General features: G+C 40.6%; 1 protein-coding gene and 1 long non-coding RNA gene across 3 annotated transcripts in view; one reads left to right on the top strand and one right to left on the bottom strand.

Moving 5' to 3' along the window:
• tecrb (trans-2,3-enoyl-CoA reductase b) overlaps window positions 1-22,531 on the bottom strand; it is a 62,929-nt gene extending 40,398 nt beyond the window's left edge. Inside the window, exon 1 of the mRNA XM_088603818.1 lies at window positions 22,439-22,531. Within this exon, the coding sequence (XP_088459944.1) occupies window positions 22,439-22,453 (15 nt within the window). The 5' untranslated portion in view covers window positions 22,454-22,531. The remainder of the gene's footprint in view (window positions 1-22,438) is intronic.
• LOC148650228 (uncharacterized) lies at window positions 735-18,954 on the top strand. Of its 2 annotated transcripts, none has more exons than XR_015926063.1 (3): window positions 735-1,045; window positions 3,852-3,967; window positions 18,839-18,954. It is a non-coding gene; the product is annotated as an uncharacterized LOC148650228 (long non-coding RNA). The 2 variants fall into 2 exon arrangements; XR_015926062.1 differs by lacking the exon at window positions 18,839-18,954 and adding an exon at window positions 4,395-4,771.
• Window positions 22,532-25,888: the final 3,357 nt, after the last annotated feature.

The following is a 25,888-nucleotide window of genomic DNA, read 5'->3' as shown; positions in this document are numbered from 1 at the left end:
TTCACTGCACTGCCAGACTCAATCCTACACATACACGTCACTAAGGGCCAGGAGGGTCTGTGCTCCCTTTTTCTTTTAATTAATTCAAATCCATTACAGAAGTCCACAAGTATAGTTTTGGGTTATTCCATCACAAAAAGCACAGGACACAAATGTTCACAAAATGTTAATTATAAGATGGCCTGTCATTCAGAGCATTTCCAGTATATAATGAGTGTTATTTCTAACATTCCATGCAAAATAGTCTCTGAAAGTGGCTTCACAGTGTACACAGTAAAGATGTCTGCAGCTCCCATACAATAGAAACACTATAAAATATTTTTTGTGCTTCTTTAAGAGCAGGTGGCAGACTCTGCCATGAAGGCTCTTTTATTGCAATAGAAGAAGACTGACCAGCAGAGGATAATCTGACTCTCCATCTATGGGAATTGGACATTGAGATCACTCCCATTTCTGTTGCAAGTAACTCACTATTGAAACAAAGCAGGTGTAAATAAACACAGATAGCATTACAAGGTCACATAAGAGAGAAAAAAATGACTTTGGTCTCTTCAGTTAATTAAGAAACGTGATAGGATTGATTTGCCATGCAGGGCCACTGGAAGCACTCCCCTCTGTATCCAAGAATATTCCCATTTGCCCAAGAGAGACTCTCTGCTGCTTCTGGAACATATCCTGAACTTACACAGTAAACTCTAATTTCTAGAACATTTAAGAAAAAAACAGGGCTTGGCTATAAAGGAAAAGACCTGCCATGCACTCCCTCCATCACTCAGTAATTGGGGCAAGCATGAATGATTTATGAGCTCAAGACAGTAGGAAGGGTAGCTTGTGCCTTTCCCAGCGCTGTGTAATTCTGGAATATTGCTAGCTCCCTCTGCACACATTTCAGCAGGCAGCAGCTGAGGCAGGAGTATTAATAGCACCACCACCCACGGCTCGGGCTGCTTGGGAAAACACCTCTCCCCAGCGCCAGTAGCCTGGCCCCCCAGAACGCAACAAGACGCCAGAGCCCGCAGGACACCCTGCCCCATCACACGCATAGGTAAGAGCACCTTTTCACTGCGCAGAGACACAGTCTGCTGCATGTTTTTCTCCATCACTCTTCTTCTTAAAGCAAGTTGAAAGCATTCAGAGATTTAAGTTATACTAGCTCAGATCGATGTATCAGCCTGCATGCAATGTGGTTTGTCAAACATCTATAGAAACCCTTGAAACTGGCAATGCATATTAAAGGCCAGAGTTTTACTTACAGCTTGCTTAAAGTGTCCAAAGAGAAACAAAATAAACTGTTTATAACTCCATCTCAATTAAGTGAAAAAATGGATTTTGACAATCAGAGGAGCAACTCCTTTTCTTCCTCATTTTATAAAAGCAATAAATGAATACTCCAGTTAATCCCAGCATCTGAGAAGTATTCTTCAGTTACACTCTTTTCTAAATTACTCTTTAACTGGAATGAATCAGCCAAACCCGAGTCCTGGGGGTATAACAATAAAATATGGTACCTGTAATGGTATATAACACATAGCTTCCTCATTGTGAAAAGGGGTTCATAAAGTTAAATTACCAGCTGAGGAAGAAATCACAATTTTATTAAATAAGTGAGGGAAAACTGTGATGTGCCACCTTACTACAATTAAACTACAATTATTGTCTATGTACCGTACATGCAGAAATACCCTTTTTCCAAAAATGTAAAACTTAAACTCCAATAGAATAAGGTTTAACATAGATTTTATTTCACAAATAAGATATGTTTTCTGTTGTGTCTGAGATACAGCTACGTCAGCAGTGTCCTGGAATAGCCATAGATAATTATCCTGAGCATCAAAAAAACTTAACAATTACAACTAAAACAAATGCAGACAGTTATCAGAAAAAAGATAATCATGTGTGTAGCACATGCACTGACATTTTATTAAACAGAAAATACAGTATATAGGCGAACTGTGAGAATTAATGTTTTTAATTAACAAGGTTGATCAAGAGAGTGTCTGCTATGAAATCCAAAGGCAAGTAGCATGTGTGCCAACAATCCAATAAATACACCTGTAGTTTGGCACCACATTCTTCATAGTACATTGCTAATACTATCTTGGGGACCTGTCGCATTCTTCTAGTAGAGCAGAGACAAGCTGTTGTCTATTCACTTGTCTATGAGCCCTAGATGCCAAATATTATGCCAATGCCTTCAAGTCTGAAGGGTAGATCATCCACAGCATCACATTCTCATTGCTCAAGAAAGCCATTATTTAATGAGCAATACAAGGATGTGTGTTAGATGTGTGTTGTCTGGTGAGGATTAGCCCACAGAAAGGGCAGCAAGTGAGGTCACTCACACACTGAAATTGTCAAATTCCCTCCCTAGACGACACACTAGCACCTTCCGGTTGACTGATCTGTTGTACACAAAAAATGAACAATCACTTACTGCACAAAACTCCCTGGCCTCCAGCCTGGTCTACACAAAAACTTGACTTGGCATTAAAGAGGAAGTGATCCACTGCTGTCAAGTCTAACTGAACTCACACTCTAATCTGTGGTGAGACCAGGGGTTCGTGACAACATGGCGACTTACAGTACTTTCACAAAAGTTCATAAAGTTCATTATACTGTCAATGAATTTATTTTGTTACCAAGATTTAATAACCCAGATTTGCAACTGCAGTTCCCCTTTTAATCTGCACTGCTAAACTATATGATTTACTTTGGTCTACCAGATTGAAGTCTGTCACTGACAGACTGCATTTGGCTGTAACTTCTTGCCATGTTATAAACTGCTGACTTTGAATACCTAGATTAAGTCCAGAGATGATTTAGTACAGCCTCCAAACATACCAACTGAATGATCAAACTTGACATTCCATAATAGGAGGTTTGCAAGCCTTAATCATCAATGTGTATGTTATGCATGTATATCTAGTATCTCAATTTTAATTGTGTCTCCTGGTTGGTTATAGGGAGACTAAGTGCTATTTTTATTCCTCACCTGTATTTATCTGTTACTCTAGAAGAGGAATATCTACTGTAGAGAGGTGCTGAAAATTGCTTTTTTTCAGAGTTCTGCTCTGGCTGTGAGAAATATAAACGTAATAAAAAAGTGAAAGAAAAATAAATACCTGAACTGTAAGGGAAACATGATGGAGAGGGAAAAATGTATTTGTATTGTTGACAGACAATGCCTAGAAATGTATTCCTCTTTGTGCCTCAGAATAAAAGAGAAACAAACTATTAATAGTATTGTGGGGCAAAACCTGCATGAAAATTTGACTCCATCTGGCCTTCTTAGATTTAAGATATCTTGAACTGTATAAACATAAAATGAAGAACTACGTACAGTACAGTATGTCATACAGAGGCTTAGGGACTTTAATCATCTTGATTCTACCCAAACTATGTTCTCAATATTTGCTTCTGGTCAGCTACAGAAAAAAGGAATAGATTCGAATAAATTATTTATCCTCTAAAAGATGTAATGCATTTCAAAAATGTATTTCCAGGCTCACAGTTAGAGCAGGATTTCCGAGAAGCCTTTAAGAAAATATAATATACATAAAGATACAAAAGATAATATATAAGCAGAGCTTTAATTTACTTATAATACTGTAGGTCACAACATCTCAATTTTGTTTGTGAAAGTATAATAATTGTTCACAATCTTGCCAGTGCACATACACAAAAGTAGTGGACACAAAGAAAATGGATAGTCCTTGGTAAATGAGGGACACAGTGTTCCACATCCTTGATTTCAGTATATTTTTTTTCTGGCCTGGTATGGGTTAATTCCCTTAACCCCTCATGCTAATTGCTACTCAGTTGTTCTGAACAATCTTCATCCTATGTTGCAGCATTTCTTTCCTGTCGGGAGAGGTGTTTTCCAGGATGACAATGCCCCCACCCACAGATCATGGAGTCTTATCTGTACCTTTTCCTGGAGGAAAGCGGCAACGACGCAGGAAGAGAGGTAAGCAGGCAGGTGTCTTGGTTAGACAATGCAGCAATCACCCTCCACTTCTGAGCATACTGCTCGCTAATGTTCAATCACTTGACAACAAGTTGGACGAGTTGAGAGCAAGGCTTGCTTTCTAAAAGGACATTAAAAACTGCCATGTGCTAGTGTTTACCGAAACTGGTTTGACTCAATTATTCAGGACACCGCTATCCTCCCGAGAGATTTTTCTGTCCATCGTCAGGACAGGACAATGGACTCGGGGAAGATCAGGGGCAGAGGGGTGTGCATCATGGTTAATAACTCCTGGTGTACAGATGTGGAGACTATTTCATCATCATGATCTCCACAAGTTGAACACCTGACAATAAAATGTCACCTGTTCTATCTACCAAGGGAATTTACATTGGTGATCCTCACAGCGGTGTATATTCCACCGCAGGCAAACACCACAAGAGCTCTGGAGGAACTACACGAACACCTAAGCAGACATGAAAACTCATACCCTGAAGGTGCATTCATCACAGTGGGGGACTTCAATAGCACAAACCTGAAGAAAATCGTGCCAAACCTGCATCAGCATATAAACTGCCCGACGCGTGGAACAAACATGTTGAACAATGTTTACACTCCCTTCCCGGATAGCTACAAAGCCCTCCCCCGTCCTTTTGGCAAATCCGATCACACCTCCATCCTTCTACTCCCTGCCTATAGGCAGAAACTCAAGCAGGAGAAGTCTGCAACAAGGACCAACCAGCACCAGTCAGAATAATCGGACTCTATTCTAAATCATTTCTTTGGAACCACTGACTGCCGGGAACTACATTAGTTCTACTAGTTATGTATTATGCTACTAGTATTATGCTACTAGTTATAAAGAAGATGTGGTCCCCATGATTACTTGCACATACCCAAATCAAAAACTGTGGGTAAATGGTTAAGTAAGAGCTAAACTCTGAGCTAGAACACCTGCCTTAAACTCTGGAGATAAGGACATGTACAGAAAATCCAGATCCGATCTCAGAAAAGCTATCAAAAAAAACAAATATAACTACAGGGTAAAACTGGAATCACACTATTATGACGACCAGGACACTCACCAGGGGGGAACACCCACTGTCTGTCTCCAGAGCTGATGTGTACAAAGTCTTTAAAAAGACTAATTCACGCAAGGCTCCTGGCCCTGAGTCCCCTCTTGCTTCAAGAAAACCACCATCGTCCCGATCCCCAAGTAAACCAGAACCAACTTCCTAAATGACTTCTGCCACATTGCACTCACATTCATCATGAAATGCTTCAAGCAGCTGATCAAAGCACACATCACCTCCTTACTGCCTGACACCTTAGACCCAATGCAATTTTCATACCGAGAAAACAGATCAACTGAGAACGCCATCACCACTGCTCTACACACTACCCTCTCACACCAAGACAAGAAAGAAACATACTGTATGTGAGAATATTGTTTGTTGATTACAGCTCAGCATTCAACACCATCATACCCTCAAGGCTTATCACCAAGCTCCAAGACCGTGGACTAAGCTCCCCTCTCTGCAATTGGATCCTGGACTTTCTGATATGCCGACCGCAGGTGGAGAGAGTAGGCACAAATACATCCTCCACCCTGACTCTGAACATCGGCCCCCTGCAGGGCTGTGTACTCAGCCCTCTCCTGTACTCCCTATTCACCCACGACTGTCGCCAGGAACAAAACTAACTCAATCATCAAGTTTGCAGACTATGCAATGATCATCGGCTTGATCACAAACGGTGATGAGTCCACATACAGGGAGGAGGTAGACGCTGACAGCATGGTGTCAGGACAACAGCCTCTCTCTGAACACCAGCAAAACTAAGGAGTTGATCGTGGACTACAGGAACAGACCACGCACCCATTCACATCAGCGGGTCCGCAGTGGAGAGAGTCAACAGTTTCAAATTCCTAGGTGTCAACATCACAGACAATCTAACCTGTACCCACCACACCAACCTCGTAGCCAAGACAGCACGGCAGTGCCCATTCTTTCTCCGTAGGCATGCCGTCACACATCCTAACAAATTTTTACAGGTGCACCAAATCATAACCGGCTACATCACTGCCCGGTATGGTAACTGCTCTGCCCGAAAGCACAATGTACGGTACTCCAGAGGGTGGTGAAACTAGCACAAAACACTACCGGCTGTGCGTTACCAAATAACGAGGATATCTACTGTTACATGCCTTAAGAAGGCCAGGTCTATCCTCAGGGACTCCAGTCACCCTAACCACAACTTGTTCTCTCTACTACCATCCGGAAAACGATACCGAAGTACACAGACCAAGACCACCAGGTTTCATAACAGCTTCTTCCCCCAGCCTATAAGACTGCTAAACAGCCAACCACAGCAGACGCCTGCAATAACCCAAATGGCCGCTGGAAAATAGGCAACCTTCTTTAACTGACAGGGTGCACCGGCACCCTCCTGTCACTTGCACTCTCAGGACACATACGAAGAGCACTAAATACCTCCTATCCTTGTTTTCGCACAACCTGTAAATTGTATTGTAAATTGCAATTGTGTAAATTATTGTATCCTAATGTTAATCTAATCCCTATAAATTTAGTCCTTCTACTCTTCTATCCCTCTTAACGAGCTCTCGGACAAAGCATTTCATTGCCGCTGTATGCTGTACTGTCTGCTGTACTGTCCGTGCATTGTGAAATAAACCTTGATTGATTGACTATGTCCAAGATAGTATCTTCCATCTCTATCATGGCATGGGTTGATTCACTTTCTTATGGAAGAGTGATGAGGCAACTCTCGTGCAGAATCCCACACAATGCCAGACTCCCTGTCACAGCACATACAGGCTTCTGAAATGACTTCACACTGACGTTTTCATTTTTAGTCTACTATCGGTTGATTATGTTTCATAGTGTCTGTTAGGAATGTCTCTACATGAGGAAAGATAACTTGCAAAGTCACAAAGATTCAGGCACTCTAGAGAAAATTCCTACATAAAAACATTCAAAAGACGCCAACATATATTTTATTGTATGATCCACTGTATGGATCATAGGTTGAGTTTGTGAGTGTCTGGAACAAGTTACTCAGGCCAATGAACATGTTACCAAAGCCAATATTCTGACATCCTTCAAGAAACATCTGGATGAGATCCTTGGAACAATTAGCTACTAGATACCAAAGGTAAAAAAATGGCCTCAGTCTCAGTTGAATCTCAAGGTCAAGCATCAGTATCTGATGAATTATGAAACTGCAAAATTTACTTTAAGCGGCAACATATTACAAGGAAAATAGAGTTTCTGTGCCGAGTGCTTTCAAAACCAGTTATTAGATCTACAGCAAACAATTTGAACAAGCTGTGGACCGTACAATATTTTAAATCTTGCAACACACTTTTACTAGTGTTATAAAAGGGAAAAGCATAGCCTAAATGCACACTTAACTCAGTGTTTTGAAAAAAATATATCACTGAATTGTTTTATTAAGCAAGCTGACATTAGAGAACATGTGGAAATGTAAATATAACATTTTCACAAAGACAATTCTAACATTAAATTAATCTTCAAGCACCCAAAAGAAAATCTGAACTTATTTGACATTATCATCACCAATGTCTTTTCTGCTATTCAGAATGTGCACCAACTCTTCCTCCCCATTAATATGTGATAGCCAACATCAAAAAGAAAACTGTTGATAAAAAACAGAATGGCCATAGATGGGACAAGACAATGCACTTCACCGAGCTCACAGGCTCATTGTATTGGAAACAAACCTCTTACATTGTGCATGTCTGAAAAGTCAAATCTAGAATGTTGTCTGGTAACACCAGAATGCTGTGCTGGTTTTGTTCCTGTGTAGAACAGAACTGAATATCCTTACTGATAAAACCCCCAAACAATAAGGCCTGACAGGTGTATGGAAAGGTGGGAGAAATGAAAAGCACCTAAGTGTTACTAAGCTTCAGTGTTCCACACATTTTGAACACATTTAAACTAAGTTTAGTCCTGTTCCAGTTCTTAGTGAAACCCACCAAACCTGTTGCAAATTTTGAAACAAGATTCATAGCTCCAAGTCATATCTTTACAGAGTCACATTATTTTGCCTTTTGATAATTAAAAGTCCTGCACTTGCCCTGCCACTACACTTTGGTTATATCTAGCACTAGTTGAACTAGAAAGCTGCCAATAAATGTTTTCTGCTGCTGTAACATCTTTGGACACTGTTCCCAAATCACAAGTACACCTTTTAAAACTTTAAGGATTTATAGAAAGTATCCAGAGTTCAGATGGAACATTTTCTGAAAGAGGATATAAAAAACAAATGAAAAGCATAAACAACAGTATAAGAGGTATGAAATGGGAAACCCAGGGATTATACCAAAACTACAATCCTAATTGTAAAGCAGCAAATAATTGTTCTTTCCTTTAAAGACAAGAGGCACTGTTTGGCAATAAAGAAAAGCCATGTCCCTGCCACATGTTCAGTTTATTTTTTCATCTGGCTGCAGAATGAACCAGGCTTCATTTGTGCGTCTCAGAACAACATGTGGGCTATTGGTTTGGACACTCGGACTTCACTACTGGTCCAAGCACAAGGAACTTGATCTCCGGCTGGAACGCAGAAACATGATCTTTTAATCTCTTCTGACTTGTAAACTCAACAGTTCACCTCACGGCAGCCTTCCACCCCACACAGCACTGATGCTGCTGCAGTAGAAAATACATTAACAAGTTACCGACACCATTTACACCCCACCCCTACCCTCTACAGACTATATAATATGAAGTTAAAACCTATAGGAAGACTAGAAGCAAACTTTAAACTAAATACTGACTGTGTACTGGAAGCATACTGAAATCATACTGCATAATGTGTAACAAATTAAAAAAAGATTAATTGAAAAGGTACTCTAAGCACCACGAAAGTACAGTGTACACAACAGTTTCACTACCACTGACATGTTTAAGTTCTTTGCATGGAAAGACACTGTATTGTATATTTTGTTACAGTTTTTTTACAGTTTTTTACAGTTATTGCATATCACAATTACAGAGCAAATGACCATGCAGACAGTCCTGGACAATTCAAATCACATCATTTTCAATATTCAAAACTTACATTTTCAAATTATCCTACAAACCTAGAATGCCATGTATGATCTTTCTTAAAGAAAACTAGACACAAGAACACAAATCACTTCTAAAGGATCCCCATGGACACCAGAACCACCTAGGGAGTTGATTAAAGCAGTGCCTCCCGTTTTCTATTCTGGTTGTTACTGAAGTTAATTTTCACCTATGTAATCCTGTACTATTGGTGACTATGGACAGGAAAAAGAGTTAATTGTTTTCATAGATCACATATTCATGTTCAGTCCCACTGATCTGATATTCATGAGAGAACCTGTTGTCTTGGTCCTCTTATCTCTTCGTGTCAATTTAATACTGGTGATGCTCAAATCCCAAACTTCCATCTCACTGACACACATGCCCTTTCCCATTTTTCTGTTTGTCTTCTGGATACAATCTAACCATCTTTAACATAACCTCAAAGTCTGACCTCCTTTTCTTCCACAGACCTCTCGATGCTGTACCTGCTACCTTCTTCCTCTTTTTCAATGCCAGGAACTTTGGCATCTCTTGACTCCTTCCTTCACTGCCATATTCCTACTGCTTTGTCACAAGCAACATTTGCAGGACATGTTTGCTCATTACCAGCTATTTTGCAGTTCTAATACAAGTCCTGGTCCTGTCCTGCTGAGACAACAGTAACTCCTGCTTGGCAGACCTCTCTCCAATAACCATCTATCCATTCCAGCTCATCCAAACATGTAAGTTCACCTTGTCTTTTCTCTTTCTCTCTTTTCTCAATCCAATTCTTTGACTACATCCAATTCAAAACCCTTGTCCTCATCTACCATTGTCTCAACCACACTGCTCCTGCCCGTCTTCTCTCATCTCCCTCTAAACCCCCTCTCGTCCTCTCTACTTCTCTGTTCTAGACATTCTGTCCCCCCCTCTTTGGTCTTCTATTTCCATAGAGCAGTGGTTCTCAAACTTTTTGGACCAAGTACCATCCCTGATCAAACCAAAGCATCTAAGTACCTCCTACAAGTCATCTTCTCACTACAGAAAATCTCAATGACCAACATGAGCATGCGCACACACTCACATATAATAAAAATAGCACTGAGCACTTAGTTAATCTGGATCGTACCGCCTTGTAGCCATTTCTCCTACACTAACACTAGCAGCGCTGTCTGTGTCAGGTTCACCAGAAGAGCTAGTGTTGGTAGTTGATAGGGTTACCACACATCTGGATTTTCCCAGCCATGCCTTCTATTTTGATCCTCATATCTCCATCCGGGGGGAATTTTGAAATATCCAGAAATATGCCTGGGATTTCAATCCCATTATTTTCACCATGAAGAAAAATTAGCAAAAGTTATAAAGATGGTTAGAAAGAGGGAGAATTTCTAAACATCTCTAGTTCAATTCGCAACCCACTGTCATTCCGTTTTCGTCCTGTACGTGTATGATTATGTCATGAGAGAGCGAAATCGGCCGTCAACATCAGTGTCTTTACTCTGTACAGTGCAGAAGCATTCCCTCGAAAGACTCCCTATTTTGTTTCTCATTTTCCTACCCTGAAACACAATGCCAAAGCAAAAGTGTAAATTAACAGTAGAATTAAAAAATAAAGGTGTACTTGACTTGCAATCTCATGTTACAAGCTCATGTTGACTCAGACAAACACAAAAAGGCAATTAGAGGAAAGAGTTCGTCAACCAAATTAACAGATTCCCTCTCCATCCCGACCCCCTTCCCAGATAAGGCAATAGGAACGTTTCTCAGGGTATCCTCTTTTTTTATGTTCAAATATGGTAATCCTAGTGGCTGATGTACTGTATAATCCTCCTCATTCTCAACAGGTGTGCGTGACCTATCGGAGCTAGTGTCAGTACTGTTGGCGTCTATTCCTTTCAGCCATTACATAATACTTGATTTTTGCAAGGTATTCATTTTAGATCACTTGTTCTGTTGGTGAATGTGATGCTAAGCTGTGTCTCTGAAAGCTCGACAGGAGTATGAACACTCAAGTATAAGCGCCCACTGTAACAACGTAGCTAAGTACGTAGGCTGCATATTTGACACAAACTAATTTTATTAAAATAGAAAATATGAAAACCCGTCTCAAGCTTTCTGAAACCGATTAAGTAAATTACAGATGAACATTTTACATAATTTTTAATTATACAATTTTTATTTCCCAATTTTTCAGTGCACACAACAAATTTCCAGGGTCATCTGGCGTACCACCTGGGGGCGCTCTGCGTACCACTTGATAACCACTCCCATAGAGCATTTATCCTACACCATCATCTTCAGTGGTGAAAAGAACTACCCACAGGAGTTAGAGCATTCCAATCTCTAACTATTTTTCAGGTGTTCATACAGCATCTGTGATCACTCACTTTGTAAATACAGTTTACAGTTTACAAAAACTTAGTCATCAGAAGCTGAAAATGAGAAATTAATTGTTGAAAAAGTAGTCGTTTGCATTTTTAAAAAATATAATCTACTAAGATATGTTAGACTGTTAAGTGCCTTTTTAGTCCTTTCTGTTACACAAACAAACATTTCTCCCTCTCACACCATAGTGCACTAACATTCTCTAAAGTTCTCTTATGTATTTGCTAATTCGCCTTACAGTATTTACCATAAACAGGGAATACACCTCATCATTCTGTTTTCATTATTCCTTTATATATTCACTGTTTTATATTTTACTATTTCAGATAGAAGTTCACTTCCAGGTTATGTTGAACTTATTTTCCTTTGTGGTCTTTGTACTTACCCACAGTAAATGTCATATACATAGTTAGTAAGTCGCAACGGATAAGGGCACAACTTAAGCAATTAATGAAATGAGTTTCTGTAAAATGCCAGGAACTGTAAGACTATATTCCAAGTAGCACCACCTCTGACAGTCATCAGTCTGGCTCCAAGATCTTACAGCAGAGATTAACCTGTTGATTACTGATGCCATTATACTAAAAGGCCATTAAGGTTGACAGCTTACAGAAGCAGGAAATGACATTAAAATGAAAAGATCCTAAGTGACGCTGAATTTTTTTTACAGAGCCAAAAGACTTTTATACCACTTTGTCTCCACATGGAACTGTTGGAAACTTCAAGTGCAGATCACAGCTTCCCAGATTTAGCAGGCTGTTTCGTATAATTTATGTGCAAAGTTGAAGTATTTACAGCGTTGCAATCATGCAGCCCACAGGAGGGTTTCAGATGTCAGAAGCATTAAAAGCATCCAACTGAAACCAAAACAACTTGTCTCCATTGGGTACAGGAATACTATCACCAAGACTTAACGCTCTGATGTCACCTAGTGGGCTGTGACTGTGTAGAAGAGTCTGGTTGTGGAATATTGTGACAGTACTGCAAAATACTTCAGACAACTGCAATGAAACATTTTGATAGGGAAGCCTATAAAAAATAAAATCTGATTTTAAAAAAAGCCAAATAAACTTTCACAGTTAACTGAATCTGTTGTAACGGCAGAAGAGTGGATGTGAAAGCAGCTTTTGAAAAACCTTTACCAACACACAGCTCTAAACTGAAAGAGTAAAGACTGAAAACAGATTTTAGAAAAAAAACTTAGTCATCAGAAGCTGAAAATGAGAAAATAATTTAAAAAAAAGTAGTCATTTGCATTTTTTAAAACATAATCTACTCAGATATGTTAGACTGTTAAGTGCCTTTTTAGTCCATTCTAATGTTACACAAACAAATCTGAATATTGCACATGCTCTTGATATATTGCTTTTGTCTCTCCTAGACCACATATCCCTGATATGGAGGTGCAAAATCTAACTTAAAACTATCGGGATAAGCCTCCACCGTGTTCTCCCCCTTCGAGTTACTATATGGGTGACAACCCCAAGGAATCCTAGACGTCGCCCGGGAGGCTTGGAAGTCTCAGCGCTTGTCCTCACACAATGTGCTCGACTTTGTCCATTCCCTTCAGGACAGGCTTGCACAGTTGAGGCCACTAGTGGAGGAACACTTCAGCAAGCGCAAGACAAACAAAAAAGGTTTTAAGACTGTTCAGCCCGGAAAAGGATTTTTTGCCCTGGGGATTGCATAATGCTGCTACTGCCCTCACCGGAGTGCAAGCTTAACGCGAGATGGCAGGGACCCTACGAAATCCGCGAACGGACCGGGGTAGTCACCTACAAGGTATACCATCCAAACCACCGGAAAAAGGAAAAAATATATCACGTAAACACCCTGAAACCTTGGAGAGAACCCCCGTCGGAAGTGGCCATCCCTGGATTACTGTCCAGCGACACTCCCTCTTCCTCCGTGGACCTAAATTCCCTCTCTCCAAACCTCTCCCCCCCCCACAACCAGGTCAAGGAAGCCCAGACGCTCTGCACCGGAACCGTCACCTCTTTTCAGATCTGCCGGGGCGGACATGCTTGGTACAGCATCACGTGGAGACACCCCCTGGAGTTGTTGCACGGGTTCCCCCTTACCGGGTACCCGAAGCGAAGCATGAGGAGATCCAAAAGGAAGTCCAGAGGATGTTGGAGCTGGACATCATCGAGGAAAGCCACAGCCCCTGGTCCAGCCCCACTCTTTTCATCCCGAAACCTGACGGCTCCTGGCGCTTCTGCAACAACTTCAGGAAACTAAATGACATCTCCCGTTTTGATGCCTACACAATGCACCGGATAGATGAGCTCCTGGAGAAGCTGGGGAAGGCCAAATTCATCACCACCCTAGACCATAGGAAAGGATATTGCCAAATCCCCCTTTTGAACCTGACAAAGCCAAAGACCGCTTTTTCCAACTCCTCTGGGGCTTTTCCAATACAAGGTCCTGCCCTTCGGACTCCATGGAGCCCTCGCCACCATTAACGCCTGATGGACTGGCTTCTGAGACCAAATCTCCATTATGCGGCCCCCTACCTGGATGACTTCGCAATTTTTAGTGAAACTTGGTCCGGACAGATGGAACATTGCTAGGCTGTCCTCTCTTCACTGAAGGAGGCAGGTCTGCATATTAACCCGAAGAAAAGCCGGTTCGGGTTCGCATCCACCAGATACCTCAGGTACATTGTGGAAGAGAGAAAAATCTGGCCTCAGTTAGATAAGAACGAGGTCATCCAAGACTGGCCAGTACCAAAAACAAAAACCCAGATCAAGGTGTTCTTGGGGCTGTTAAATTATTACTGGCGGTTTATTCCCAGGCTTGCCGAGAGGGCTGCACCCGACGGATTTCACGCGCCCTAAAGCTCCCCAGACTGTGCGCTGGACCCAGGAACCTCAAGGTCACTTTATGCCAGGATCCAGTCCTAAGGGTCCCGAACTTTCAACAGAGGTTGAAAACGGCATAGGGGCAGTCATATCGCAAGAATTTAATGGTGAAGAACATCCCGTCATATACTTGAGCAGGAAGCTACTGCCCCGGGAGCAAAAGTATGCAGTTGTGGAGGAGTATCTGGCAGTTAAGTGGGCAATTGAAATGTAGAGGTATTACCTGTTGGGCAGGGAATTCACCCTCATTACGGATCATGCACCGCTCACCTGGATGAAATCTAATAAGGAGAAAAATGCCCGGGTGACCAGGTGGTTCCTTGCCCTACAACCTTATCGTTTTGTGGTAACACCGGGCGGGGATTGCCCACCAAAATGCGGATGCCCTCTCCCGACAACATCAATAGGATGCTTAGGAGATTCTCTCCAAGCTGAGGGGGAGGGTATGTGACACACCACACCTCCAACTGCACTCCCCACTCCACAGCGCGTGGGAATGCGCAGCTATCACACCGGAGGCTAATCAAGGCTGCGCTTTAAAGATCCCCATGCGCCCGCAGACGGGGTTCATTTACTTGGATCCACGAAAGGATTCTCACGTTTACTAGAGGACAGACATTGGCAGATGACTACATACCAGCACAGAAAACAACAAGCGTTCTGCCGGTGCTCAGGCAGCTTCCTATTACATCTGACACTATCACACCTCATTGCATTAAAGCATTTATTGTCAGTAAGGTTAGGCATTGACAGATACACTGTCTCAGAAAACATGCTACACATTCAAGTGTCTGCATTATTCTCTGCCAGAGTACCTGGATAATAAGAAATATCTGGGTGACAGATTTTTGTGATGAAAATTCCAAAATGAAATGATGAAAAGGGAACAAGACACATTTATAGAAGTCATCCTTTTTCAAAAACTTGAAATTGATAACTTTACACACAAAGAACAACAACTGAATTGACACCATAAATTACAGTGGTAACTTTTTTCCCCATACACTGTGTATAGCAAAAGAATTAAAGCAGTGACACCAAACTGGAAAACTAGCTGAATATTAAATGACCTTGTCTTTAAAAGTCCAGTCTGTAGAGACAAGAGAATACAAAAGAACATTTGGCTCATTGTGTTTGTTTAGAAGCCAAGTGAAGCAACTAGGCTGGGTACTATATTCCAGAACCCTACAACTCTGTACAGAGGTGTTTTCTGTCCAACATCTTAAATGAAATTGATTGTATTTTCCAATTATGACCTTGTATCCCAACATTGCCACTGATCTGGAGTGTGTATTTGATATACAGGAAAGCAAGTAAACCAGAGACAACCATGCTACTCATGGCATGTTGTAAAAGCACAACACTAAATGCACACATTGTAAAGTAATGTTGTAATGATACAACAATAAAAACCTTGATGTCTTGTGTGGCATGTTCACTGGGCATCCTCTGTAAAAATAATCAACATTACATAAAGCAGGGATGTCATCCTTTAGAAGTGTGACAGGCTTGGCTGCCTTCCAGAGACTAACTGGATCAGCAGGAGTTGCAGAACAGAACAAGCGATTCAGTAAGATTACATTAAGTCTTTCCTGGTGCTGTAATAGGAGTCCCTGTACAGCAAAGTCATTGTAAAAAAAGAAACAAACCAACGCCACAAAAAAGGAAAGACCATCTGAGGTTAGTGGAAGGAGAAACTGTGAAATACTGTGAAAATTAGCAATTATGAGGGCCTAACAGCAAATTCCAGGGAGGAGTTTTGAGAGTTTCACAAACGAGACAGAGGCAGATAAGGGATTACTGAAAATCAGGTTAGAGCTGAATCCATTTTTAACAGTACACGAGCTCCCCCTAGAGCAGGATGATCGAGCCTACTGCAGGGATGGAGTTCTCATGGGCTGGAGATTATGCAGGTTTGACTGGAACTCTTTAATAGTAACTTTTCAAAAACACAAGCAATCTGACTTTTTAAATATTTATTTCAGACTTATTAATCTTTCTCATTGGAGAAATTAAAAGCAACAATAAAACCATGCAGGCTGCTGCGTGTTGTTTTGATTACACCCTAGTACCGATGTACATGTTGGATGATTTTAAAGACTAGAATTGTGCATGTTGGACAGGGATCAGGGGAATGTTTGCACCTACATTGTGCCTGTACTGTACTACTAATCCAGTTTTCTTCCCCTTCTGCTTTAAATACAATCTAAAGTCGCAGGAATGACTGTAGACCCACTATGGCATAACACAAGCCGTAGCCAAAGACTCTGTGAATCTGGGCACTCGGCATGAACCCAATAGTAAACAGCACAGGTGTTTTAATACATTCTGCTTCGACCAACAGCATACAGTAGGACATTCGAAACCAGGGATACAGGTATTAATTGGAAAACTATGAAATGCAAATGAAATTCAATTCTGAGTTTCCATCCCTTATCTCTGCTTCTAACCAATAGCCAGTACTCAATCAAAATACATGCAGCAATCTTTTATGTGGACCTTTATCAAAACATTCTGAAAATATACAAATACCACATTATACAATCCACTGCATTCATTACTAGAGTTTGTTCATTACCATTGAAATAATCCTCTAATTTAGGTCTGACTATCATTTCCACAACCTTACATGTAATTAAAAAAATATTTTTTTAATTATTGTTAATATTAATGTTAATATTATGAAGCCAGCAACTATATCACCCTGCAACTCACAGTTGGCAGGCCACTGAAGCTAAGCAGGTGTGAGCCTGGCCGGTACCTGGACGGAAAAACAAAGGTGCTAGTGGGACCAATAAGGGGCGCTCACCCTGCGGTCTCTGTGGGTCCTAATGCCCCAGTAGAGTGATGGGGAAACCATACTATAAAAGGCGTACATACTATATGTCAGCCGAGACATGAAACCTAGGTCCTGACTCTCTGTGGTCAATAAAAATCCCAGGGAGTTTATTGAAAAGAGTAAGAATGTTACCCTGGCATCCTGGCCAAATTTCCCATTGGCTTCCTGACAATCACAATCTATGAATTAGCTTCCTCACTCTGTTCTCCTCCCCACTAATAGCTGATGTGTGGTGAGCGTACTGGCGGACTATGGCTACCATCGCGTCATCCAGATGGCGCTGCACATTGGAGGTGGTGGGGGGGAGTCCCCATTACCTATAAAGTGCTTTGAGTGGAGTGTCCAGAAAAGCGCTATATAAGTGTCAGCAATTATTCATCTATAATCACTTGGACCAGTTTCAAGATACTTTTCGTTGAGTATTCTACAGTACATTAGCTTCATCCAATACAGGGTCACAGGTGAGCGGGAGACTATGCCGGCAAGCAATAGGAAGAGCAAGTTAGGGTACACCGTGGCCGGAACACGTACAGACCCAGACACTCACACAAACTGAACCATTTTCTGCTGTTAATAGACTTTATGGGTTATGGACTTCGTAAATTAAAATAAAAGAACATAATTCTAAAAAGGTTTTCAATTTACTCAAGACGTTTTTTGGGTGGCAGTGGTTGTTAGAGACTGTTCTCTAGAACACCCCATGTACCATTGGACAACAGTTTGTCATCTTCCTGGAGCTAAGGTGGCTGATATCGTCCATAGAGTCAGCAAGACTCTTTGAACACAAGTGGAAACTACATTTAAAGTGCCTTTAAAACTAAGAAAAGCAGCATATCTTAAGTGCGGAACAGGCTACCCAAATATGTTGTGGAAGCAAATTCTCTGGACTCTTTCAATAAACAGCTGGGTGAGATTTTTGGATCTAGATGGGTCAAATATCCTCCTCTCATTTGTAAACTCTTATGTTCTTACAGAATTTGATTTTTTTATTTTTAAATGTTGCCGACACCTGCAGAATGAAAAAGCACTCCTTTAACTTAAATGAAGTTGCTTAAAAAAGTCTTTGTTAAAATGTTAGGTCTTTTTTAGAAAATCAACCTTCAGAAATCATCAGAATTTCTACTCCCACAGCAAATTTGTATTAAACTTTGACTGAGCTGTTTTTTTTTTCACTGGATCGCCTTCAAAGCTGCTACAGGCCAAGCCCTGCTGTTGCCTTCCTGGTACCTACAGTAGCAACATGAGACAGTTGTCCATAAACACCAGTTACAAAAAGTGAGAAGCGGCAGTGAGGAGACTGGGTAGAGACTAAGAACTCAGTTCCCTGCATGCTAAGAAAATCACAAAACCTTCCTAATTTTTTCTCAGCTGCAACATTCCCAAAATTCTGCAGCACACCTGTTGGAAAACACCCTACATACAGGCATGCTATTTTAACAAAGATTTTAATTAAAAGGCAAGAAAAACCAGTCTGCAGCATTATACTGTCTCCCTTCTTCAATTTGGTTTATAAGGTTTCATATTAACCCAGTCCTATTCACTTGTCCCCTTTCTCCTCAGAGTGCTTTGTAACTCAAAAGCACAGAGGAAACATCCAGCAACCACTGCTCAAGAAACTAACAGGTTTATCTGACACACTTACTGTAGCACACAGCTTCCTGGGTCTGAAAACTCTGTTTTAACAAATTTTGGCTTTACTCCACAGAAACAACATGAGAAACTTGTTAGACCACAAGAGCACAATCCAATATATTTCTGGGACCTTTACCATGTACAGTCCTACCTGTGCAGGCGGGCAAAGTCTCTCACAAATCCCATGCCAGAGGTGAGTGACCTTGGTCCTTCTGCTGCATTCCATAGAAAGGTATTATTGCAGCTTACCCTTCAATATCAGTAACCTTAAATGATTGGGCCAAATCCGTAGCTATGGCTGATTAAGTGGTTGAGGTGGTATGTTTGGCAAATACACAAACATATTTGCAAATAATTTGGCAAATATGTTTGTGCTTTATTTTTGTAAAATGGGTCGTGCAAATGTAAGTCTTGTAACAATACTTAATAAGAAATTAATTAAATTTAATACATTTTAAGCTTAATTATACAGTAAATATTTTATTCATTGAACTGTAAGGTTTTTCATTGTTAAAATTTTGACTTAACTGCTTTACTTACATGTTTTTGCACTGAATTGCATTTTTAACATTTTCTCACAATAGCTTTTTTTTACTGATTTTATTTTATCTAAGATAAACATTTATGAGAGTTAATAGATTAAATAACTTTGAGATAAGAGATGAAGAGTGGCTGAAAGAAAAACCTGCCCTGCTGCCTGCTTCACCCAAGTGATGCTGTTTCTTTCCAGCTTACAACTGGGTACTCATAGTGTATTTTGTCTTTAAACTACTGGCTGTTCCAAGGTCTTGCCCAGGTGTGTTAAATTGAGAATAACATCCTAAGTTAAAAAAGCAATATAAACTGACATGCATTGAAACAAAAACACACAAGTTAAGAATATGTAGACCATGAACTGCTCGTCATTCTCTGACTGAGCCTGTACATCGTCTTTTCAAAACATTATATCTGTACAGTACATACATTAAATTCTGGAATTAGGAGTTATGATTTAATACTCTATTAGAACAAAAATGCACAAATGTCAGCATGATCCTCAGACTACTTAAAGACTGGATGACTCAGCAAGACTTTAAGTCTATGTCTACTTTAAGGTGTAACCCCGGCGTCCTGGCCAAATTTCCCATTGGCCCTTACCAAACATGGCCTCCTAATAATCCCCCTCTATGAATTGGCTACATTACTCTGCTCTCCTCCCCACTAATAGCTGATGTGTGGTGAGCATTCTGGCGCACTATGGCTGCCGTCGCATCATCCAGGTGGATGCTGCACATTGGTGGTGGTGGAGGGGAGTCCCCATTGCCTGTAAAGCGCTTTGAGTGGAGTGTCCAGAAAAGCGCTATATAAGTGTAAGCAATTATTATTATTATTATCATCATCATCAACTTTTATTTCAATAACGGTAATGATTAACAGCTCCACAAATAAGAAGACAAGATTTTTACTGTTGTACTACTGAACAAAAAACAGTATCATTCTGATCTCAACAATAAAATGTTTAAATGATTAAACATTTTACAACCCTGTCTTCTCCAAAGTTACTGCCATGGCTCATTCACTCTCTTGGCTCTTGCCATGGAGAGTAAATGAAGTTAGAGTGAGAATTAGCATAGATCAGGATCAATTCTATGCATCACCCATCAGCACAAAGAACCAGCATTTCAGTTATGACAATGGCAACCAAAGAGGGAACACTTTACAGTCTTCTAATGCCTGTAGATACAGTCAAATAGTAAAACCTCACAATTCCTAAACAGTATTGGAATTACCTGTCCTTTTAAACTACTGTGTGACGAATGAGCTACGGCACATGGCTATTGTGTAACATACACTGGACTAATAAAACATTCAAACCTTAACCAAAAATGACAAACAGGCCAGTATCTACTCAGTTCAGCTACACATACTGTAACCCACTCTCCATTTCCAGCTGTTGGGTTTTGCTGATAAAGAACAGCAGATTCGAGTGTTGACAGGGTATTGGGTGAACTGATGGTGTGGATTACAGGGGAGAGATATTTATATCAGTGTTAACAGAACTCTGTAACATGCATGCGAAGTAGTTGCACCATGTGTCTTGTATGTACACATATACACATGGATTACTTTGTCCCACTGCAGCTACTGGGAAGCTATGTGTTATATACATCAATGGAAATGTGGCAGTGTGAATATGGTTAGTTATCCCACCCTCTTTTAAGAGCAGGAATTGTACAGCAGTTAGAATATGATGCAGAGATTTGTAACCTGACAATGTCAGGGAGCTTTCAAGCAGTGGTTGAATGAGACACTGAAATGGATTATCAGCACCCAATGGTTATCAAGATCAAGATGGGCCCAATGACTACCTCTCATTTATAACCTTTCCTTTTGCTCTCACTTAACCTTAACTCAAGTGTCTCCATCTGACTTTGTTGTATACTATATACTGGACTGATATCACATTCAGACCTTAACATGAAACGACAGACAGGACTTGTGTCTATTCTGTTCACCTATAAATAGGTGAGAGCAACTGACAGTTACAGGTGTCAGTAAAGTCACAGCTCAAATGGAACCAAAAATCAAACACACTTGGGACCATCTGTGTAAAATATCTGTGTAAAATATCTTAAGCAGAGTTTCCCCTGTAGAACTCTTCAAGTTTAAGAGTATTCAGAAAATCAGCTGAACACATTAAGATCAGAAGAGACAGGTTAAGGCAAAAATGACCTACATTTAATAGTTATGGGTTTTGAAGCAATATGAACCAGTGGAACTAGGATTTAACAGCTCACTTCTAACTTTAAACAAAAAAGCAGTTGTCACAAACCTGAGCGCATGAGAATAAAGTTCACGTGCACTGGCCAAAAAGCTATTTTTCTGAGATTTTCAAGACAGACCTCAAAACAGGGACATTTCGCTCTTTTAAACAAGGCGTCGTGTTTTAACAGCGTAAGTGAGATTAAACCAAACTGCCCCGTTCAAGCACTCTTGACAGTATAGAAACAAAACTCAAGTTAATTTGTCTCGTAACAGAAACAAGCATAACTGAGTTTATTTACCATGCTTCTGTTAGGCAATTACTTCCTTTGAAACTATTTAGTTTTTAGATGTCGGTGTAAACAGTCGGGTATCTACAATCGCGGTCAATAAACGGGCTTTACATTTCCCGTATAGCTCAGTAGTTAAGAAATTGAATACTACCTGCTTACTAATACATTGATAATGCAACAAACAAGTATTAATCTAGCTACTGTCTTCATTCACAGACCTAAACGTACCCCCTCTCCTCCCAATAGTAATGCACCTGCTGAGACAATGCTGTACTCTAAATGAATATTTCTCATTTTTATTGATACAATCATATAAATCCCAAAGGCAAAATATTCAACGGATTATTGCTCTTGTCTTGCGACTCCATGTTTAACACCATTTCCGCCTCCAGTTATTATCATATATTTGACACCCCGTGCGGCCCTGGCATAGGGAAACTTGTGTGCAATAATCCCACCCCCACTGAAGCTTCAGCGGAGACGATAAATCTCTTCCAAGAACCATGGAAATGCATGAAACACATTCTTATGCTGAATTACAAAATCACTTTGATATTCTAATTCATTCAACCATGTTTCAGTCACAATCGGTACAGGAATACATATGGTATGAGAACATATATTAATTTATTCTTTACCTCGTAATGCTTCATCCCCGCGATTTGAACTATTCTTCGAGCGAGAAGCTTGACCTCCGCACTACCCAATGGGAGTGCAGGAACGTTGTAGCTTTTCCAATAGAAAGCAGACAGTTGATGTTTCCGTAGCCAATCGTAGACTGGGTAAGAACAGACACTAGCCAACGAGAAGACACTGTCGGGATCACTCCAGCCAATTGGGAAACAGAATTTACCTATGGAGTGATGTTAGTTTGGCAAATTGGAATACAGATAGCTCGTTTCCTCAACGTTCAAAATCTTTCATAGGTTCTCTTGTGATGCAGGGGTTAATGCTAAAAGTAATTGTTGTTAGGTGCATTGCATTGGTGTATGGGGGGCGGAAAGTGTTCAGCATTGTACCATATCAGAGTTGGTGATCTCGTTCACGCAATGTGCAACTACACGATAGCAGATGTTTCTTCCATACTTTTCTTCGGTGTAGCCTTTGTAGATCGAATAATTCAATCCAGTTGCGTCAAATCTTTAAGATTTACGTATGTTGGACCTTAGAACAACGTTCTAAGAAATGTGAATGTGGCCACTTATTAAGTACTACTCATAAAATGGTCTCTTTTTCTGAATGCAGTACTACACAGGTTTATTATAAAACATAATAAACATGTCATGGGATGCCCTTTACCTAATAAACTGCATATTAAATCTTAGTATTAACCCAAAATCCTAAGTGTTACTTAATAAGGGCTGTCCATTATCAAGATACAAGAAGCTGCTATTTTTATTGCTTTGACAATCCTGGCAAAGTTTAGGTTTAATATAGGCCAAAGATGTATGAGTTTTTTTACTTCCATTAACAGTTTTCCAGCCTGTTTCGAAAATGAATTTATATATATCTTGAGATTTTTTATTCATATTCAAACCAGACAAACTGTTTTTGTGGTTATGTGGAAGCAGTGCTTTAGCAGATGTATGTATATTGTAACGCATACGGCCACCATTGCAGGTTGTGAGAGCCGGCTTACCAGAGCGGTGACGTCACTTCCCTGTGAATAGCAGGGACCGCAGCCGCCGGGCTGAAGGGAGATTTCCCTTTGGCTCAAGTGGCTGGGTCCCTGTTGAGTGATGTCAGAGGCCTGTGTTTGAGTCCCTGATGGTGGGGGGGCCGGCCTGAGGCGGCAGTGGTGAGGGTGCATACCCACGTGAACCCCGTAGCGTTACAATATGTAATATGTATTGTGGGCTTCGGTAAGCTGGCAGAGCTGTGCATGAGATGTGAGCATGATGAGCTATCTCTAAAATAACAATTTAGATCTCTACAATATTGATATCTAGAAATCATAAAGCATGGCTGGGCTGACAAGATAACAAGCTGCTTTAATCAAAGTAGCAGAATCATGTGCATCAACAATAGCTAAATCAGTCATATTCAGTCATACTAGCGCAGCACATCAAAGAAACTACCAGTTTGTCATCCTCAGGAATCTTGAGACATACTGTATCCCAGGTCATTCTTATTGCTTTGGACAGGATGGGTAATTCTAATGAATATTATATTCTCAAAACATTTGGTAGAACATTAACAAAGGAAAGCTGGAGAAGTTAAATACCAAAAACTGAATCTCATCAATCATGAACAGAGAAGATTACAAAAACACTGGGTTCAAATATTCAAAATCCTCAGAGGTACTGACAACTCAGCAAAGAGAGTATTGTAGCACCCACGTGGGGCGCTTTAACGGTTGCTCCCTCCCCTTTAGCCATGAGCACAGGGTGGGCTGGGAACAGCGCCTGAGGGCCAGGACTTGTCGGTGTACTGTTCAAAGCCTTTTCCTGAGTCCTACACTTGCTCCACTCCGTACCGAACCCCGCAGTAGTTACGTTGGTGTCAGCAGTGGGACGGAGTGAAGCAACACAGAGCCCTGAGCACGAACAGCGGCCTGAGCGTGAGGAGACGCCAGGGCATGCAGAAAGAGGCCCGGTGCACGGACAGCCCCAGCGAGAGCCAGCACGAAGCCCCAGCGGAGCCCGTGGAGCAGCCTGCCTTGCGTGTGCAGCCTGGAAGGATGGTTTGGACTTGGCTCGACTCTTAGGTGGGGACAGTGTAGCGCCCACATTCACCTCCCAGTGAAGATGGCCATCCAGTCTCCACTCAAGATATTCAGAAACTACAAGCTTCTAAACAGGCAACATATGTTGAATCAACTCATCTCATCTGTAAAATCATGTACAGCTTTCCTGCAATCATATCATAGAAGAAGAATTCTGAAGCCTAGATATGAGGAAACCATGTTGTGGATATATATTTTGTATCAGAGTATCTAATTCACATATTTTCTATCTCTCAAATTTAGGAATTACATAAACTGTATCTCTTTAAAAGTGGGGTAAGTTATTGCATCTTGTGTCTTTCAGACCTACCTGACGATCTCCGTTGTGTTTGGGTCCTCAGTTTGGAAAGTATTTAAATGAATGAGAAATGTAGTATCCCCCTTACACTGGGACAATCAAGAAAGTTTTTTTTTTTCCCCAATCCAGGTCCCAGAGAAACAGTGTGTGTGGGTTTTCATTCCAAATAATCTCTTAACAAAGAGCTGTCCTATTCTGTTTGTCTCTTTATGTAAAATCATACTATACTTTGTGAGTATGACTGCCTAAAAAGTCTACACCACTGGACCCATAAGAAGCATTTTCACTTGAAAGCTAATTTATTGTGCATATCCATGGTGAACTCAACATCTAGAAACAAGTCTAATTTACCTTTGTAATTTTTTAAATTTAGATTGAATTTATTGTTAGTTCCAAAATATTTTTAATAATGAGAATATTTTTTTAAGTAAGAGCTGTATTTGATCACTTTTTCTTTTATGGTTTTGAAAGACAAAAAAGAGCAAATTAATGCAGAATTAGTGAGTGCTCCACACTGACAATTGCAGCAGAAGATTGAAAAAAAAACCCTGTCAATATATTTATGATTTTTGATCATAGTGATTTGTAACTTTACATTCCTCATTTTGCAGCTGGATTAACAACTACTCACTTGTCATGAACATGAAAACTGTGGCCAAAGAAGGCATCTATGTTACTGAACATATTGTTATTGGGATAAAGGGATAACAGAGTGTCTTGACTAATTGAGTTAGATTAACTTCAGTATTTCACAGAGCCTCTAAAATGTGGAAGTGGTGCTTAGTAATTCTCACTGCTCTCCGGAAGCAGGGTGTAACAAAAATAAAACCAACATAAAATCAGATATTCAACTTAGGCAGGGGTTTCCAATCCTGGTCCTTGAGGCCCGCATCTGCCGGATCTGCCGGTTTTTAGTCCACCCAAGCTGTCAGTTACACAAGTGAACCCTTAATTGACATGGAAACAATTAATTTTTGAGGTCACCCTTTAACTACTGCATGGTTGAGGTAAAAAAAAAAAAACAACAACTTGCAAATGTTCCAATTAAGCAGCTTGTTAGATCTG

This window comes from Lepisosteus platostomus, chromosome 13 (assembly GCF_059453375.1).
Source record: "Lepisosteus platostomus isolate fLepPlt1 chromosome 13, fLepPlt1.hap1, whole genome shotgun sequence".
Classification (NCBI taxonomy): Eukaryota; Metazoa; Chordata; class Actinopteri; order Semionotiformes; family Lepisosteidae; genus Lepisosteus; species Lepisosteus platostomus.
This window is presented reverse-complemented; position numbering and strand designations above follow the sequence as displayed.